The 13,218-nt window shown below is 30.0% G+C and overlaps 1 protein-coding gene across 21 annotated transcripts in view; it reads left to right on the top strand.

The window, feature by feature from the left end:
- LOC132719778 (rap guanine nucleotide exchange factor 6-like) overlaps positions 1-13,218 on the top strand; it is a 92,556-nt gene that overhangs the window by 64,442 nt on the left and 14,896 nt on the right. For 14 of the 21 annotated variants that reach the window (XM_060703644.1, XM_060703652.1, XM_060703654.1 and 11 more), the window contains 15 exons: positions 228-332; positions 1,365-1,529; positions 1,819-1,926; positions 2,624-2,650; positions 3,698-3,901; positions 4,169-4,277; positions 4,650-4,944; positions 5,304-5,538; positions 6,046-6,110; positions 6,688-6,795; positions 8,087-8,113; positions 11,602-11,836; positions 12,052-12,151; positions 12,502-12,629; positions 13,097-13,180. In XM_060703644.1, the coding sequence (XP_060559627.1) occupies positions 228-332; positions 1,365-1,529; positions 1,819-1,926; positions 2,624-2,650; positions 3,698-3,901; positions 4,169-4,277; positions 4,650-4,944; positions 5,304-5,538; positions 6,046-6,110; positions 6,688-6,795; positions 8,087-8,113; positions 11,602-11,836; positions 12,052-12,151; positions 12,502-12,629; positions 13,097-13,180 (1,995 nt within the window). Of the gene's footprint in view, positions 1-227; positions 333-1,364; positions 1,530-1,818; positions 1,927-2,623; positions 2,651-3,697; positions 3,902-4,168; positions 4,278-4,649; positions 4,945-5,303; positions 5,539-6,045; positions 6,111-6,687; positions 6,796-8,086; positions 8,114-11,577; positions 11,837-12,051; positions 12,152-12,501; positions 12,630-13,096; positions 13,181-13,218 lie in introns of all 21 variants that reach the window. The other 7 variants (XM_060703645.1, XM_060703643.1, XM_060703658.1 and 4 more) reach the window with 5 other exon arrangements.

The raw sequence follows: 13,218 nt of genomic DNA, 5'->3' as shown, positions 1-13,218 counted from the left end.
TTATTCTACAAATAAGAAAGTAAATTTTATTAGTGTGACATTGTGTTATGTACAATATAGGAGAAAAACATATAACAAATTGCAACATCTGGCCATGTTTGGCCTTTAGGTCACTTTAAACTATAATTTTGGTATTTAGTTATTCTTGATTAATTTTTAAATTGCAGCAGTAAGCATGAAGACTGCACTTAAATTCATGTATTAACACAAAATTGAAATAATTTTAGGGTGAAGAGAATACAAAACGTCATGAAGAAGGTGGTAAAGTTGTCATGGTCACTGAACACAGGGTCTTTGATGGCGGAAACAGAAAAGGACATATAGTTATACGGGTAGGTTAAATTAAAAGGTCATTTTTAAGTTTTGTGATCACTGAAATAAAATACATTTATATATGTCAATATATAATATCAAGTCAATTTCATTTTAAACAATGTGCTGTGTGACCTTAACTCTCTAAAATTGTTATTCCCCATGAAACATGAGGTTCAGGTGATCAACATTTCAAGGTTGTAAAGTTTCTAGGAAAGAGAAAATGTGGAGAAAATTGTTTTGATTGTTCATAGTTAATAGTTCAGAAGTTTAATGAGAGGTCATTAAAGTAATGCTATATATGTAAAATGTTTATATGATGTTAAGGTTAATGTCTATATTTGTCTAAAATGAAAATAATGAGAATATTCTACTGTACCAGGTAAGGTAATGGAGCGAAAAAAGATGTGATTTCTTTTAGCAAACGTGCTTGTAGTGGTTATTTATGGCCGTATTTCTGGTTCATTTGTAAATGAAGGTGTCTTGGCAGAATGTAAAATATAGGGAAATGACAAATCATGTAAATAAAACTATATATCATAATAAATAATGTGACAGGATAATGAGACATGTTTGTTGAAATGTTTACATATGACCAATTTGAATGACATTATGCCAGGATGTTGAATATTTAAAAAAAAAAATGCAACTTTTAGTACTTTAAGAATAACCTGTATTGTATTTGAAACATTTTACTTACAGCTTGCTTGTGTAGAGATAGTTTCAAACTGTAAATAATAAATGATTACTATATATGTTTGTGTATTTGTGTTATTTATAGGTTATATAGATTATTCCCAGGTTATATGACCAAGAATAAATAGTTTTAACATGGTTATATTGCAAACAACTGTTAATACTCACTTATTCAAGCTGTGAAAAGTCTTTATTACCAAATCAGAATACAGTGTGATTGTTTTCTTCTATTGAATTAGAGGATAGTTAAAAAATTTGCAACAACAAATTATTGTTTGAAAAAATAATATGATATAAGTATTATAAATTAATATCCAATAAAAACCAATCTAAAGATGTAATGTTATATTATATAGGGGACACCAGAAAGGTTGATGTTACACCTTGTAGAGGATCACAATGTTGTAGATCCCACCTACGTAGAGGACTTTCTGCTGACTTACCGTACATTTCTCCCATCACCTACACAACTTACTAATAAACTTCTACAATGGTTTGAAGATCCTGCTCTCAGAGCAAAGGTAAGATGTTATAGCAATAGTGATCATACTCTTGTACTAAGTTCTTATTAATGATTTAAGCACAATGTTAGTTTAAGTGTAAAATAACTTACTAAGTAATAGATAATGCAGATTTGACCAGCTTTGAAATTAGAACAGTTCATTAAAGGATTTCAGTATGAAAAAGAACATTACTGCAAAAGCGTTTTCTTCAAGGGCAATATATATTGGGTTAAGATAAGTTTTCACATAATTTGTTAAAGAACACTTTATTGTTACATATTGATAATGTACATGTATATAATTGTAGGTAACAAGAGTGGTGCTATTATGGGTAAACAATCATTTCAATGATTTTGAGATGAATGCAGACATGTGTGAATTCCTAGAACAGTTTGAAGATTTACTTGAAAGAGAAGTAAGTTACCTCCCTTTATATACATCAATATTGTCTACACATTTGTTGTTGTTGTTGTTTCCATTTTTAGATATAGTGCCTTATAGTTAAACTGTAACAAAATATAAAAAAAATCACAAAGTCCTTTATATAGAAGAGATAAAAGAAACAAGAAACGAGAAATTTTGTGATAATTTGGAGATTATTAACAAACCAGGAAGTACATGTACCAATACATAACTTAATGTCTTATGAAGAACAGATACAGTGAGCAATACCAGAGTTCTCCATAAAGTTTTATGTTGCCTTTTAAGATTCGAGATTAACTGCAGTAAAGCACTCCTCAGTTATTATAAAGCTCTCTGTTTAAACTTTAGCCTGCTGAAGTTATATAATAGATTTGCTCTGCTTTGGATTTGGAACAGTCAGTTTAAAGTTAATATTTCAATAACAAAATATAAAATCAGAGCTACCAACAATATAGAGCCTGGTCAGACTGCATAAATGTGTAGGCTGACTCTGCTCTATACTGGTGGTAAAGGCTAATTACTGTTGGGTGATCAACAGGTGAATGGTAAACAATGGCTTGTTAGAAGTAGCTGGCTGTAAATTTTATAGTAGCTACTCCGTCCTTGGATGATAACTGAATGTATTTTATTTATGCACCCAATGTAAGATAGACAGTTAAGAACTAATATTTTATGATGGCATCTTATAGAAAGATATGGATAGATACACAAGAGCGGTAAGTGGGAATGTTGAACGCCTATCTTCTAACATTGCTCATTACTATGTCTACATCTCAGGTACCCTGATATACCAGCTATCTCCACAACAGTGAATGTTCAGTATACAATTAATGCTTGGCATGAAAACCAGAATTCTTATTTTCTGAACAAATGTATGAATGTTTAATTCTAAATCATGATAACTCTCTCAACTTATAAAAGAATAAGGGTTGGGAATAATGAAAGTGTTTTCAGTGTTTTACTTAATTATAATTCATGGTCTTAGATATGTTGTGTTAAGATGTTATGTATGTTATCTTTTAAAAGAGATTCAATAAATGTCCTCTATTAATCACTTTATTATTGGGAAAAGTCATGTTTATATTAAAAGAGGGAAGCGCTGCCAGATATGTTCATCTGTTCATTCTAACAACTACCCAACATGTACCTAATCATGAATAATAAAGGTTGATTTCCCCTTTAATTTTTTCTTTAAAACCAATTAACTGGAAATGAAACTTGGATAAATGAAAAAATTATGTTCTTATATTTGTAAATTAGAATTAAAAATAATGCCTTTGCATGCATAAAAGTTCAGTTGCTGTTTTATTTCTTTCTATTATTTAATGGTATGCATTCTGCTATAAGACCTTTCTGTTTTATTTTGAAGAATGACTTGGAGTGCCAAATATTATGATAAAGCTTATAGATATATGTTAACCCTGTTACAATCTTTGATATGATGTCATATTTTGTACAATCATAAACTGTTTTAACTTTAGGTGGAGTAATATTCTGTTGATTATCAAATATTTTTGTACCCTGATAAGAATTATAGAAAGATAGTTTGGTCAATGCACTGTATTTTGTCTGTCAGCAGGTGTAGAAATGTATACAACATGTATAATGACCCGAGTTTTATATCCCGTCATTTCACAAATAAATGCTTTTTAATTTTATTGAAAGAAAATTGGCTGATTTATAAAGGGTAAAATTTGTCATAATGAGAACAGTTATTGCCCTCATTGAGAGACAGTATTATATATATTCACTATATATTACAGAGAATGACTGGTCAACTACGATTGTTGAATCTTGCATGTGCTAGTAAAGCTCGACCACGAACTGTGACATTAACAAGGGCAACAAGGGATGAAATACTTTACTTCCAGATATTAGGTGGTTTAGAGCGAGGCTGTGGTATATTTATTAAAAAAGTTGAAAAAGATTCTAAAGCGTATGAGGCTGGCCTTAAACGTGGAGATCAGGTAAATACTTGCTTTGTTTTTATCATCAAAAAATACTAGAAACTCTGTCCAATTGTATGATTATATTTAACTTAATCACTGCTAAATATGTACTACTGTACTATTGACTTGTCTGCTTTGTTTTTAGAAGAAACCAGATTTTGACTGAAATACTGTAAACTTGGCTCAAAATGAAACATTATAATATGGTTATCTCCTTGCAATTGTCAGATTTGATAACATGAAACTTTAAATAAGTAAAAGATCACATGAGCACCTTTATTTCAGATACTGGAGGTAAATGGGCAGAGTATGTTGAATATTTCACACAGTAAAGCTTTGGAACTGCTACGCAAAACTACACACCTCTCAATTACTGTGAAATCTAACTTACTTGGTAAATATTGTTTACAGATTTCTAAATGTTATCACAATTATAGCAATAACAATGTTGACAAAGAATAAAACCTTGAGAAAATGAGAAGAAAAGTATGAGAATAGTAATTAGAGAAATAAGTGATGAAAGGTACACCACATTGTTAAAGTTGCCTGGTTTATCATTCATAAATCTAATATTTAGTTAGAAACTTCTTATTAAAGGAAAAGATTTTATGTTTGATATATTGCCTATGAGGACATTCAGGCTACTGTACTTCACAATTCATAGTAATTACTAGAAACTATTTAACCACAAGAATGAGTTTATTGGCTTGTTATTCAATATTGGGAGAAAATGATCTTTTATTTTTTGTATTACTTTTTTCTGTAGAATTTAAAGAAATGCTAGACAACACTGAAAAGAATGCAACTTTGAAACGGATGGATTTTCAGCAGACAAATTACAAGCAGAGATTATCTGCCCCTGATCTAGAAAATTCATTTCCTCCAGCAGGAATTTTGTCAGACAATGCATTATTGCCATCACCTCAGGATTTTAATAAAAAGAACAATTCACATAAAAAGGATAAAAGTTTTATGATGACAATAGCTAGCAGTAAACCACGGCTCAGGAAAGCTCTACGCAATTTCTTCCCCCGAAACATGAGTGCTAGTAGTATGAATAGGTCTGTATCTCCATGGTGATAGAATGATAACATTCTTACATAGCCATATATAACAGTTATATATTTACATACATAATTAATATATTTATGCATTATAATGAAAGAATTTTTTTTGAAAAAGGTTAACAATATTGTGGGCCTGTCGATAGATATTGCATTATTTATATAAAATTTATAAATGTTTTAAGTTATATTGTTTTGGATGCTAAAAGGAGATAAAACAAAAACTGAAAATCTTTATTTGAGAAAGTATTTGTCCTCAAATGGGAATTTTGCACTTATATTTTTAGATCAGGGTATGTATGTCTTATTGTTTAGAAAGTATGTTTTGTTTACACAATGTTTTGTTTATATTGTAGTGATTTATCATTAAATCACTCTGATGAGAATCTTTCGACTCATGGTTTATCTCGAAAATCATCAACATCATCAGGATCATCTTCCAATACTGGAATGTCCAATCACCTCAGTGCCAGTAATCCAGACTTGTCGTCTGCTAATCTTGGAGCAGACGACAAACCAGTCGAGTACCCCGAACATGTCGTTAAAGTGTACAGATCTGATCAGTCTTTCAAATATTTACTCATACATAAGGTACAAAATTGTTTACACATTGAACACAAAGTCTGGTAATGATAGAGTGTAATGATTCTTTTTCTATGTGTAAAAAGAAGTTGCAAATTTGTATGATTATTTTATACCCGTTATTAAAAGTTACAGTTGATTTGTGGTTGAATCAGTCATATTGCAATGTAGCAATTATTTGTAATAAATGTATTAATTGCAAACTAAGACAATGAAAATCTTAATATCTACCAAGAGTGTGGGATCTGCTTGCATTTTTTTCTTTGACATATTTATTTATTATAAATGGATAACTACCTGCATAAAAGATTAACACTTGCCTTTATTGGTTGTAATTTGATGCTTTCATCATTTGTAATTTGCTTTTATTGGTTGTAATTTGATGCCTTTACTGTAAGTGAAATATAAAGCAAAGCAATAAAAATATTAGTTCTTTTAGTAGCGGTCTTTTGAACATTAAAGAATGGAAAATATTGGAACCTAATTATTCATTTATTTACACGTGATGTTTTACAGGAAACTACAGCAAAAGAAGTGGTAATGTTATCATTGCGAGAGTTTGGTATTACTGATCCAAGCAGGTAAAAATCTACCATACTTCCTATGCAGTTATACTAGTATTGTTTGATTATAATTTCATGTCATTCCTTCTGTAAAGTTAGTTCTGAAGATTGTCAAAAATTACAATATATATTGATACAGGTCAAATAATACTTATACAACAGATTTTTAAGGGCTGATATTTTGAGTATATAGATGACATATCTTTGAAGAGTGGGATAGTGGAAGCAAATCCTGGAACTGTTACTGTTTTTCCCATCAACTTGTCGCTAAGTTCAAATACAGTAATACTGAACAACTTTAATAGTATTTTAAAATTATTTAATGAATCAAAAAGGTTACCCTGACTGAGTGGTAAAAATATGCTAAATAGCCTCCCATTGCTGTAGAGCCAAAGTCCACCAGGGACTTCCTATTATTTCATGTGAGGCAGTTGTCAAGTTAGTTTACAAAGGGTCAGTGGCTCTACTCAGATGTCCGCTTATGACAGCCGGAAATTGACATTGTGAACATAATAGAATAAATGTAACTTATAACAAAATAAAAAAAAAAACACTAAAATTGCTTTATATGTTTATGGAACCTTTTATTTTACAGCAATTTCTCATTATGTGAGGTAACAGTGGAATCGGAAGGTTTTATAAAACAAAAACGTTTACCAGACACCCTTCAGAACTTGCCAGAAAGGTTGACATTAAATGGAAGGTATACACACAATAAGTAGATTACCCTCTAGTTTAGAAGTGATTTGAACAGATAATGCAAAATGTACATTGCTTGTAACATGTTTATAAATTTAATCAGGCATCTCTACCACTGATGTCACAGACACAATGTTTTAACATTGTATTGCTTTAATTTGGCAAAAGAAATGTTCAATGTCTTGTGTTTCTAGCCTAAAATGGAAATTCTTGACTACAAATTTTTAATGTTCAAATCACTTGCTTCAACTTTGCTGTTATCTTTTTTAGTTGGTTTTGTTCTGTATAAACAGTGTGAATTTTCTAATGTTGTGTTGGACATAGTATCCCACTTGTTTTAATGTCCTTAAATGAAAAAAATAAAATGAAGGATTTAGTTATTTCATTAGGCCATACCTATGTCCTGCACAATTTTATTCTGATTTCTTTAGCAAGCAAAAAAGTTAAGCAGAAACTCTCTTCATCTTTACAAATTTTTTTGTCATTTTTTTTTTCTAACTTGCTAACGCTTGTATGTTATAATGGGCGTGGTAGATAATACAATAGATATATACTCGGTAGATACCCTATTTATAATATAATATATTATTCTACTAGTTAGACTGGTTTAGGGAATTACTTTTTCGGAATGCACACTGGTAGTCAGGCCTTGAAATATTTTAGAAACCAGTCAGTTTTTATAATAGTGTTTTCTCCTTTGAGTTATTCAATAGTTTGGAATGTTTAGATATTTTAAAGATTGGAAAAGGTTTCACTATTTAATTAAGACTATTTTTCTCATTTTAATAAGATTTTTGTTGGCGTTTTTTTAATTTTTGTTTTTGTTTTTTTGTTATTTTTGTACATCAAAAGTTTTCATAATTTTTATATGAGGGGAAAAAGATGCAAATTTCAAATATGGTGAAAGTTAATTGGCTAGAGTGTGTGTGATAAAATAAATTACATTTAATTGGTGTTATTTAGTAGCAAATTTAAGTGGCTTGATTAATTGCTAACATGAATCAATAAATATATTAAGTTTATATTCTATCTTACACAATATATCAATTCTAATTACAAAATATGTATAAGTTATCTATTATTGTTCACAAACAGTTTATTTGTAGTTTTTTTTCAACACTGTTATTGCATGCATCTAAACATGATTTAATATTGTGATAAAATTGTTTCATTAAATTTGAAATTCATTTGGGAATTTTTAATAGTTTTTCATCACAGAATCTGTTTTAAAATTTATAATAAGTTGATAAATTATGATGGCTAATATATAAATTGTACACAACATTTGTTAACAGGGATGCTTGTTCTAGCCTTAGTGCCAGGTAAAAAGTCATATATCAATCTATCTTCAACTGTAACCAATTACGAGACTTCTAGTTTGGTATGTAACCTCTGAACTTTGGCCTTTGCCATGGGATGATCACTCTAGTGATTGGTTAAGAATAAAAAAATGTTAGACAACATTTAGTTTTTATATTTTTATCATTTTAAGTTAAAAGTAATTTCTAAACTTTCATTTTTAGAGATTAGTAGGTGTTTTTTCTTTTTGATTTTTCAAAAATGAAATTGAAATATTCACGAAAATTATAAATAACAGATAATTATGTTGGTTGGTTGCATGCACTGCTTTAAATGTGGGTTGTATTTTTTTGAGAACAAAGATGTGAAAGGTGAACTAATTATGTAAAAGAAAAGGTTGGTAGGGACCTAAACATGCTTGTACACAATTACCTGCATCTGTATCAGCTTCTTATAGGTACAAGTATGAAAATATATCTTGTATTTAATACTAGATTTCCTTATAAGGTCATTAAGCTGATAAAACATTGTTTTAGCATATGCATAAAACATCATATAAAAAGTGTAGCTTATAATCATGCAAGATAAAGCCTGACGACAAATTTGTCATCATAAAAAACGTGTGTAGTTGTTTCATTCATAAATCTTTCATTTATCATCATCATCATTAGCAGACACTTGTTAAGTAAGCTTTGTTTTAACTCGCTGAATACTTGCAGTAATATTTTGAGGGTTAACCGCAAAACTGCAGTAACTTATACGATATAAAGAAGGCTTTACAACAGTTTTGCGGTCAACCCTCATTACAGCAGACTGATGCAACCAGTATAGAGCAAGGCCTGCTTCCAGTTCCAGACTCTATACTGTTAGTTGCTTAAATCGTAAAATTTCTGATATTAATATTTTGTAAAGTTCAGATTTAGATAAGAAGACAAGCTCAGTGGTGAAAGGATATGACCTGTAGATTATTTGGTACTTTTTGTTTCATACTTGAACCTAGTGAAGGATGAATGCATCATACCCTTTGCTGTGGTGAACCAATGTTGAATGTAGAAGTTTTGCATGTGACATCCATCATCTGTTGCCATGGAAACATAATTTATATAGAGGACTTGTTGCATGATGATTGTATTTTGCTGTGAACATTTTTTGGGGCCTGGTTAGCATGTGTATGTGATCCATGTATGTCAGTGTGTGTGTTAACATAATGTAGGCCATTAAAAACTGCATATTTTCTTCCACTTCATGTCGTGTAAATAAATTGTGCAATAGTCTAACTTGTAGTACAAACTGCTGTATATGTATTGATGGCTTAGTGTATAATATAGGCATGTGTCTTTGCTTTCATATTTACTGCCTGTTGCATTGCTTTGCTTACTTTCATATTTACATCATATTGTAACATTCTGTAATGCAGAATTTCATTATTAACATGTTGTAATTACTTTGGAGAGGTAGCCAATGAATTAATTATACATTTAATTAATAATTATGAAAAGTTAACTTTTTTGGCTGTCCACATACCAATAATTTGTCTTTTACGATCTGGCTCGGCCATTTTATGTTGTAATAGAAAAATAATTTGATCTTTTATGAAATAAATTCTGCCATACAGTTGAAATCATTTTTTTCTGCATTTCATCTAATATGAACTTGAATTCAAAAGGTTCTAATTATGATTTTGGTAATATGGTTGCTAGGTAACATGAAAAAACATTCATATTGTGAAAGATATTTGTAAAAATTGACTTGTAATGTATAAATCAAAATGTAAATCATCAATATATAAACTATATCAATATCATAACTGTAGTTAGAATTTAACACTAAAAATTGCACATTGTGTTTTATCAATGTTGTGTTCTTAACTTTTCAGTTTCGTTTTGAATTTCATGATTTTTCGTTGTTGTTTTCTTATGCATTTCATATTTCTACTGGTTCTTAAATCATTGTGAAATCTCTTCATCTTTATAATCATTATCATCATCATCATTTCTAACTTTTTCATCATCTTAGCTTTATGATAACTATCATTGATGTTTAAATTATTCTCATTTTAACATACATTGTTCATTCACCCATCATACACTCACCTTAATGTTTGCATCAAGACAATGGCAATAGCTACTTGTTAAAGAACACAAGAACATTACTGTCTGCACCATTTGTATCATCAGATTGTTGCCATTATCCCTGACAATATTGGAGTCATCTTTATTACTTGCATCTTCTTCTTCATAATTGATTTGTCTTTCTTCATCATGCAATACTATCATCATCATCACTTTCATCATCATCATCAATATCTATTTGTCTTTCATCATCATCATCATAACTGCAATCATTATTTTCTTTCATATCTAACTTCATCATTCATCTTCTTCATCACTGACATGATTTTTTGTTTTGAGTTATCTGGTATGTTTTAAGTTGTGAGAATAAATTTGTTTGAGCACTAAAATATTCCACCATTAATAAACATGTCAAATTGTAGAAATGCTAACTTAAAATTGTCTACATATCCAATAAATGTGAATCATTGACATTAAATCTATCAGGTAATTCATGTAATGTAACATAGAACTATATTATTCTTTTTTGTGAAAGAATTTCGTTTCGGGACTTACCTGAGATATGGTTGCGCATGCACAGTTCACTTTTCCTGGGTTTATTTTTGTAAAATATTTAGTAAAAGCCTCACATATCATTCTATATGCTAGACAGACCGACTGTATAAGGCTACAGTAAATCATTTATACAAAGTGTAGATTCACATTTATTTGATGATATTGACTTGATTTAGCTAACCTGCTAACTGTGAAGAAAGCACCCCTAGATATATATGGTGAGACACTGATCAGTCAATGTTAATTATGAAACTGTAAAATTCCAGCAAAATTTCTTTGAAAATGAATTTCTCAGTTGAAAAAAAAAGAACAAGATTTCGTTGCTTATGTTTTTATTTATAGAAAATGGTGAGTTCTTAATTAGTGCTTCCTGACTGTGTATTAATGTGATAAAAACAAAATCAAATAGTTGTGTGTTTCTACTTACATTCTGTGAGGAAACATTAGCATATAATTTCAGATCACTAAAATATAAATTAATGTCGTTGTTTTATTAAGACAATACAATAACTATTTAACTATACATTATTAGTATTGTGAAATGTATTTTGGGGAAGCTTTGTTTGAATGTGGAGTTTGTTGTTTTCTAGCATTATAGATATTGAACATGACTGAACAGTGTCTGTTGATCTATTACAACATTTTATAATATAATTATAATGTGCAAGATTAAAGCATAAAGTGTTTTTGTTTTGAATGTTATGTTTGATTTTTTTATGCTTTCATCTTCCACTTGCATAGATAACCAACCAATCAAATATCTTGTTACATGTTGTCTAACTTACCCACAATTCCTCAGCAGCAGAAGGCCAGGGTTCAAAGGTTAATATTGTTGTTGTTTTCTGTCATAATTTACTTAGGAGAGCTCTCCCATGTGTACTCAGGTATTACTTAAAGAACAACATGAGCACAGAGCCTCTCGTGCCAGACGAGCTGATGGGTGACCTAATTAAGGAAGCACAGATCAGCCTCACGCAGCTCAATACATTAGAAGTGGCATCACAACTTACATTAGAAGATTTCAACATTTTCAAGCAGGTCCAAGATACAGAATATGTCGACAGAATATTTAACCTTCCCTCTAAATTTGGCTGTCCAAATCTGATGAAATTTGAAGAGGTGAAATATTTTATTGTCTCTATAATAAATTAGATTATAATTTTGAACATGGCTATAACATTGTCTTTTTCTAGCAGAAATAATCTAAAGCAATTATTATTATGTTATCATTTGTTATAATTTTAAAGGGATATATTGTTTTATACACTGATGATATGATTATCAATGTATGGATATTTTGTATTATATGGGTATATTATATATGTCATTTCTAGCTTGTGAACAAGGAGATGTTTTGGGTAGTCACAGAGATATGTTCAGAGAATAATCTAGTCAAACGGATGAAAAGCATCAAACATTTCATCAAAATAGCAAGTAAGTTCCCATCAAGTTTGTATTTCATTTGAATGAAATTATCTAAGTATTATTTGATTTAAAGTGACACTGATTAGGTTGACTGTATGAGAAGATTTTTCAGCATCACAGGTGAAAGAATATAGCCATTATATATCTTTGGCACAAGTAGATTAATTTGATCAATTGACCTTGAGCAGAATGGAAAGTGATAAAAACATAGGATTATTCTTTTTCATATTAATTAAATGGAATGGAAGAAGAAGTTATATATAATGTATATGTTTAGATCTCCTATCTGTTAAAACAGAGTTATAACAATATTTATGAGTTATTGATCGTCATTGAAGTGTGGTACGTATATATTACAGGACATTGTAAAGATTGTAAGAACTTCAACTCAATGTTTGCTATAGTAAGTGGTCTGCATCATACATCAGTGACCAGACTACATAACACATGGGAGAAAGTACCCAGTAAATATAAAAAGATGTATGAGGTAAGTTATGCTGTCTGCATCTTGTGTTGATAACCCTCAGCCTGCTGAATTGCTTAAATAAACTTTTCCATCTATCAATTTTGTAACTGTTAATATTATCAAGATGAAAATTTTACGTTGTTCAACTGACATTGTATAGAGCCTGGTCAGGGCCAGGTCAGACTGCATGGATGCTGCGGTTGGCCTGGCTGTATACTAGAAGCAAAGGCTAATTAATCACTTCTTTCTTTCATTTTAATCATTTTGTATAAATGAATTTGTTTGCTATTTTGATATAATTTATATATGTGCAAGTATTGGTACAAGGTAGTTGACATACATACAGGATAAACTTGCCGAACAGATATTTCCGAGTGTCTTTGTAGATTGTTTGATATTGTAGGTATAGATAATATGACATTATTATTATGGTTAACCACCAGTAAACAATATACTGTTATATATTGTGTGTTAATTTATTGTTATAGAGTATGTTAGATCTGATGGATCCTTCAAGGAACATGTCCAAATACAGGAATCTCTTATCCAGTCAGTTTGTACAACCACCTACGGTAAGTTATCATGTACACACTAATAATGTTGACTCTGT

This window comes from Ruditapes philippinarum, unplaced genomic scaffold (genome assembly GCF_026571515.1).
Source record: "Ruditapes philippinarum isolate M1 unplaced genomic scaffold, ASM2657151v2 ctg135_1_1_1_1, whole genome shotgun sequence".
NCBI classification, from domain to species: domain Eukaryota; kingdom Metazoa; phylum Mollusca; class Bivalvia; order Venerida; family Veneridae; genus Ruditapes; species Ruditapes philippinarum.
Note: the sequence above shows the minus strand (reverse complement) of the source record. Positions and strands in the feature narration are given on the sequence as shown.